General features: G+C 51.3%; 2 protein-coding genes across 3 annotated transcripts; one reads left to right on the forward strand and one right to left on the reverse strand.

Annotated features, from left to right (window-relative positions):
• Positions 1–1,663: 1,663 nt before the first annotated feature.
• LOC103977119 (uncharacterized) lies at positions 1,664–3,193 on the reverse strand. 2 transcript variants are annotated; one of them, XM_065114299.1, is made up of 2 exons: positions 2,439–3,193; positions 1,664–2,369 (listed from the first exon to the last, which is right to left on the reverse strand). In XM_065114299.1, exons 1-2 carry the CDS (start codon positions 3,017–3,019, stop codon positions 1,664–1,666), a joined length of 1,287 nt encoding a protein of 428 aa, XP_064970371.1. In that variant the 5' UTR covers positions 3,020–3,193. The 2 variants fall into 2 exon arrangements, with proteins under 2 accessions (XP_064970371.1, XP_018678604.2); XM_018823059.2 differs by having other exon boundaries at positions 1,664–3,188.
• Positions 3,194–3,237: 44 nt separating this feature from the next.
• Positions 3,238–5,081, forward strand: LOC103977381 (seipin-1). The gene is made up of 2 exons (XM_009392874.3): positions 3,238–4,138; positions 4,212–5,081. The coding sequence occupies exons 1-2, from the start codon at positions 3,560–3,562 to the stop codon at positions 4,890–4,892; spliced, it is 1,260 nt and encodes a 419-aa protein (XP_009391149.2). The 5' UTR covers positions 3,238–3,559; the 3' UTR covers positions 4,893–5,081.
• The last annotated feature ends 1,432 nt before the right edge of the window (positions 5,082–6,513 follow it).

Consider the following 6,513-nt stretch of genomic DNA (forward strand, 5'->3'; position numbering starts at 1 on the left):
GTTAGTGCCAAATAAGATGTTGCAGAATACACCCTTAACTGTGATGATAAGTACATAAATCCTTGCCTTGGATCAGTGTCAAACAGTCCAACACTTGGAAACACACATCCTTATAGTCTGCTATTTTGAAATGGATATATATTGTTTTCTCAAGATATTTGATAGAATTAGAACCAGAATTGTTTCCATGTTTAAAAATTACAGATCTCAAAACCTGTGCATGGATCGCAAAACATACATTTGTGCAATCTGGATCCACTTTATCATCTTTTTCCCGCCCTCTACAGGGAGGTGTTCTGCTGGACCCATGTTTCTTGGGCTTATTATCCAGGAGATCAGACAGTCTGCAATCGGTGAGCTGGTTCATTCATTACTTTGCCATTTTGGGCTCCGATCGACGCAGGCGATGGACACCTCATGAATTCGAGCAGAAGGTGCTGCTGCTGCTACTGCTTGAACATGAGCCATGTGAAGCGGACGGAACTCCCAACAATTCCATCAATATAATACCTCTACCCAAAGATTATTAGTCTTGCAATGATGTGGTTGTCTCTTCCTATTCACTGATAGCTCTGTTCTACTTGTATCCTCTGTATACATGTCTAACAACACCTCCACGTTCATCTCTTGCAGGATATGAATTCTCTTGCTTCGGCAGGTGCAGGATGATCTCTACTACAGTTTAAACAAAGTAACTACTCTCTCTCTCTCTCTGTCGCTCTCTCTCTGCTCCATCTATCTTTAATTATCGCTTTCTTTTGGGCCCTTGGCAGGGGATGGCATCAACCTGACTGTGTCAGGTAGGTGGAAGCAGTTCCTCAGCAGTGGACTAGATCTAGCAAGCCATCACATCTCACACATGGCTAGATCAGTTTAAGTGCAACGCTACTTGGCTCCTAGTTGGAACATGGACAAATTTCTTCAGACAAACCTGGACTTACAAGCGCTTAGCTGCTGGGTTAATGACCTTCACATGCATCCTCTACGAGCAAACGGATGAATTAAGTATCACAGAACCACATGGATGCAGCATGGGTGCTGCAAGGCTGGGGAAAGCGTGAACGGAATCCTGGAGCTCAGAAAGTGCACTATCTTTTGTCTTCTCAGAAAAGTGGAGTGATCTGTCATCAATCACGAAGAGAATGATGGGGAAGATGTGGAAGATGGGAGTCACGGCTGTTCGCAATGGCGCACCGGGGTTCCACAGCGAGAGAAAAGGCGCAAGGATGGGTATGTCATGTGCCCGTGACAGTGTACTGCTCCTGTCTCATTGACCACGCTACAAGACACCGCCCCAAAGAAGACAAACCACCCATTGCTCTCCTCCTCTCGAACCAGCATTTGGTGACTCGGGGAAACCTTTCAGAGATCCACAAGCAAGTTCAATAACTGCGAAGCCTCAAGATCTCAAAAGGGCCCTACTGTCTTCAGTTGCACTCTCAAGAGGAGTCACATGCAGCAGCAGTTCCGAGGGAGAGAAAGAAAAGAGAAAGAGGCTCCTCATATCACTACGTACATATTCCATGATAAAATGGTACAATTCTACAACATTTTTGCATGCGAATTGAACGTAATTATTAGCTTAAAACGAACCCAAACAAATTGATTAACATGGCTGGTGAGCAGATTCTAGTGATGAAGGAAGGGGACATGTGAAGCTTTACTAGCTTTCGATGGCAAGGGACGATGGATTACCGCGGAGTTTGGTGTTCCCTTTGTTAAACATGTCGTTGCTGTCATTGATGGAGGAGATGATGTTGGTTGCTGGCGCAGCAGAAGCTTTGTTGATGCCGTGAAGGGGTTTAGAGGAGGAGGAGTAAGGCCTGAAGGCTCTCATTGGGCTTGCGAAGGCCCAGACCCAGCTCCTGGTCCGGCTTCCGTGCACCGCCGCGGCGGCGGCGGCCGCCGAGATCCTTCTGTTGCTATTGAAGTCGTCGTCGGCCGCGGCCGACGTCAGCGCCAACCCCCCGAAGAGGCCGCCGCACTTGACCCGCTCCTTCGTCGCCGACCGCTGCTGCTGTTCCCCGTTGTTGTGGTGCTGGTCCAGGTGGAGGACGATCTTGGACTTCGCCTCGCGATGGGACTCGGCTCTCCTGAGGGTGCAGTCGCCGAAGCCGGTGGAAATGCGCTCCAGGAAGTCCCCCGAAAAGCTCCTGCTGCCGCAGCCTACCGATCTGGACCTGGCCACCTTCCTCCCCAGCGAGGACGATGCTTGGCTGCCGCTCGGGCTCTCCGCCTCCTCCCCGCTGTTTCCACCTTGCCTGGCGGCGGCGGTTGCTGAACTGGTTTGTTGCTGCTGCTTGTTAGTGATGTCTGTGCCACCTCCCTCGACTGAGGAGGAGGTAGATCTCCTTCTGTAGACGTTGCCGCTGTTACCGCAGTTGTTAGCGGCCGAAGAAGTGTAGGTGGAAGAGGCGGATGAGAGATAGAGGAACGACCAGAAGCTCTTTTTCCTAGGGCTATCCGCCACGACGGCGTCTGCAGTACCGCTGCCACCACCGCCCTGCATCAGGCCTCCAGCCATTCTCGGTTCCACAGACTTGCTCCGCTTCAGAACAACGCCGGTGTCGTCACACGCGGAGGCAGAATCAGCCGCAACGTTAGTCGTGGTGGCGATCGAGGCCATCACCTTCCTTCCGCCACTCCCATAGCCGCCGCCGGCGCACCCGTTCTTCTTCTTCTTCTTCTCTCTGTGGCTGGCGGCCAGAAAGGAGAACTTGGTCCTACGCCCAGCGCCGGCGGGACCGGTCCGTGAGTGGCCGGAGCCGATCCCTAGAGCGTCGCCAACGACGACTCCGGCGTCGGAGCTGAAGGAGGTGGGGGAGGAGGAAGAGGAGAAAGGAGGAGGCTGGAGGGAGAAGAAGGGGCTGGACTTGGAGGAGGACACCAGCTTGCCCAGCTTCTCCTGCAGGCAGAAGGCGCACACGCCACCGGTGTTGCCACGGTAAGGGTGATCCATGCATTGCATTCCCTCCCCAATGTCGTCCACAACTCCTACCACCACCGCCTTGTCCCCCATACTAACCTCCTCCTCCGCAGTTGCCGTCGCTCTCTTGGATCAGCTTCTTAATGAGTAAGACGAGGGAGAAAGAGAGGGCTATCGCCGTCGTCCTCCGTTCTTCCGAGCTTAACCCTTTGCCTCTGCAAGTCCAACTGCAAGACTCTTCTCACAGGAAGTGGAGCGGGGAGAGGAGGGCTGCAGCCGTGGAGGGCCGGATCTCTCAGCTTAACTATTATTACTACGACATGGGAACTCGAGCCGATGCACGTGGAGCCAAGCTATATGAATCCGAGAAGAACGCAGACATGTGCCCACCTCACACTGTGACTGGTCTGATGTTGAAGCGGACGAAGTGGCCCAGTGAAGCAGTCTGCGGTTGGGCTCTTTTGTTTTGAGGCCCAATTTAGCCCATTACTGTAACTCTCCAAGGTTGACACGTGCCAAGTTTGACCAGCGGCTGCCCCGCAACCTGTCCACCACCCCACAAGCCCAAACGTAAACCGCCTTCGAAGCAATTGCCACCACCTCAGAGACGCAGGGAGAGAGAGAGTAGCTTTCATGGACGGAGAAACCCACCACCATGTCAGACCCCGTCGGCGAGCGCTTCTCTCGGCCGTCACTCCTCCTTCGTCATCGACGGTAGAAGATACCAAGTACAAGGAGGACGACTACAGCGATGACCAGCTCCTCACGGTTCCGGCCGGTTGGATGATAAAGCTGGTGGCGATCCAGGTGGAGCTCATCACCTCCTGCTTCCTCTCCCTCATCGCTCCCTTCCTCTACCTCTACTTCCAGTCCCAAGCCGTCCCCTCCCGCTTCGCCCACGGCGTCACCGCCCTCCTCCGCCGGCTCACCTTCGGCATCCTCGGCGCCGTCTGCGCCATGGTCATCCTCCTCGCCGTTATGGTCGTTTCTGTTCTCCTCGGCGTCGGACTGGCCCGGCTGTGTGTGGAGGAGCCGGTGTTGCTGCGCCAGCCGTTGCACTTCGACTACACCCAGGTCCATCCGAACGCCACGGTGGCTCTGCGAGGCGCATGGCGTAGAGGAAGGGCAGTGCCGGCCGGGCACTCAGTAAGTGTCTCCATCATGCTCCTCTTGCCGGAATCCGATCACAATCTCCGGATCGGTGTCTTCCAGGTGAATCCAACTCGACAGCCTTGTGAATCGTTGTGGATTTTCCCCCCAAATATCGGTGAATTTTTCTTCTCAGGTGCATGCCGAGGTCACCTCATCCACTGGGAACGTAATAGCGACGTCCAGCCAGCCATGCATGCTGCGGTTTCAAAGCCATCCTGTGCGACTGATGCGAACGTTCGTGATGGGCTTCCCTCTTCTGCTGGGTATCAGTAGCGAGAGCCAGAGAGTAGCCATAGAGATGCTGGGATACAAGGAAACCAGGACGAGAAGTGAGATGGTGAGGGTGAATCTGAAACCCAGAGCCGGAACCACTGAGCTGCCACAACTGTATGACGCGGAGGTCTTCATGAAGTCACAGCTGCCATGGGCAAAAGAAGTGGCCCATAACTGGAAGTGGACGTTCTATGTCTGGACTACGCTTTACATGTACATACTTCTTTTGATCCTCCTGGTTTGCTGCTTCAAGCCATTTGTCATGCCGAGGCTGAGACGCTACGGAGCTGGGGGGCTTGCGGAGGTCAAGAAGGATTCCATGGATGATCACAGAATCGAGAGAGAGATGTCGGATAAAAGGCTTTCCGACGCACTGAAAGCATTGCGTCAGAGGGGCAAAAGGATGGCGCTGCTGCGACCGGAACTCGTCGAGGGCGCCGCCTCAAGCGTCGCCGGAGGGGAGGCGATGGCGGCGAGCGAGGTTATCGATGACTCTGGGGATTTCGCGGCTTCGGAATCCTCCGAGTGCGTCGGGGGATAGTTTGGCTCAGAGAGATGGATGCAATCGTCAATGCGAGCATGTTTGTATGTGGCCTGTGTGGACTTCATGTTCTCAACCATTGTGAATTGAACCTTTCTCTGTTGTGTTCTGTGATCCTTGAAGAAAGGATGCGTCGCCTTTGAAAGTCTTCGCATGGCTCCGGGATTTCGAATAACAATGGTTGAATGTATCAAATATATGGAAGATATGAAACAGTGCTAGATGTACATCTTAGGACACGATCTCTGCCGCGTCAACCCGAGCCCGGGGAAGACTCGATGTCACGTCGGATGTGCCATCAGAAATTCGAGATAACAGTTATCCTCTTCCCGCGTCATGTGGCGTCGTGCCGACCAGCATTGTCACAACAAGGATCGCCAGCATTGTCATAACAAGGACCACTCCGAGAAGCTCGGGATAGCACTGCATGACGTCATCCCACATATCCTGGGTGGCGGACGCCTGAAGGTACACCCACCGCCCAAGGGGTCAATCGCCATGCAAAGACCATGTACGATCGACCCCCATGAGCTATGATAAAAACCCCTTGCCAACATCTGACAAGGGGCATCTGGAATATTAATAGACCACTGACTCGTGCTTTGGAGGGGTATAAATCGGGATCCCCCCTCCCATCTCAACCTAGGCATGTGCGTAGGAATCCGGTGGCGACAAAGGTGGACGAGCTCGCGGAAGAGGCGCATCCCCACCAAAATCGAACTTAACCCGATCAAGCAAAACCTTCGTCCCCAAGATGGTCTTGGACATCGCCAATCAGACCAAGCCATACCGATCACGCGGCCACGACCATAGGTTCATGAAACAAATGTTAAGACATCATCATTCAAAATTTTAATTATAGAAGTAAAAGTTATGAGGAGAGGATGAAAGAAGAAGACAATGATTATCTCCCATCGATCTATCCACGTGAATAGACTCTAAAGAAATTTACCCAATATGGTTGATCGATTTGATGGCCCATATAGGTTAAAAAAAATTGATCGAGAGATGTGAGCATTTCGAGCAAAAACAGGTCTCCTCCGCCCATAAGGTGGGTCCCTCAATCTTGTCGTGACAATTCAAGCAGCTTTCTCTGTAAATCTATGTGTCCCTAGGCCCTCCTCTCAATAGATGGAGCAGAGAAAAGACCAAGATTGTTAGAGGTGGTTGAGGGCTGCCTCCCTATAGAATATTCTATCATTTTATACCCAGATATAAAAGCTTATTTTTAGCGTAATGGAAGGGAGATCATTTTTCACTACTCGCGACCATACACACCTACATCGAGTTACTAACTTGGGCATTAGAGGATCGAGTCAAGAAATTTCTCTCAACCTTAGTGTTCATACAGGTGACATTTCATGAGCTTAATATTTTCACATGGATACATTTTGAATAACTTTACACATACGAGTCTAGACTATGTCGAGTTGATTAGGACATCAATAAACTCTTCACATAACACCAACCTTAAGATATAGTTTAAAGCCTTCAATTTTTAAGTATGATAAAAAATTATTTAGTGAAAATATTACCGATAGATTTTCAAATTAATAGGTTGTTTTAATAATATAATTTTCCTTAATAACTTAATTAAAATATTTTCTACGTTATTAAAGCG

The sequence above is a fragment of the Musa acuminata genome, chromosome BXJ1-3 (assembly GCF_036884655.1).
Source record: "Musa acuminata AAA Group cultivar baxijiao chromosome BXJ1-3, Cavendish_Baxijiao_AAA, whole genome shotgun sequence".
In the NCBI taxonomy this organism is placed as follows: Eukaryota; Viridiplantae; Streptophyta; class Magnoliopsida; order Zingiberales; family Musaceae; genus Musa; species Musa acuminata.

Coding starts and splice junctions, on each gene's coding strand:
- LOC103977381 (XM_009392874.3), top strand. CDS start 3,560: ATGGACGGAGAAACCCACCACCATGTCAGACCCCGTCGGCGAGCGCTT. Junction 4,139..4,211: donor TCCGGATCGGTGTCTTCCAG/GTGAATCCAACT, acceptor TTTTCTTCTCAG/GTGCATGCCGAGGTCACCTC.
- LOC103977119 (XM_018823059.2), bottom strand. CDS start 3,019: ATGGGGGACAAGGCGGTGGTGGTAGGAGTTGTGGACGACATTGGGGAG.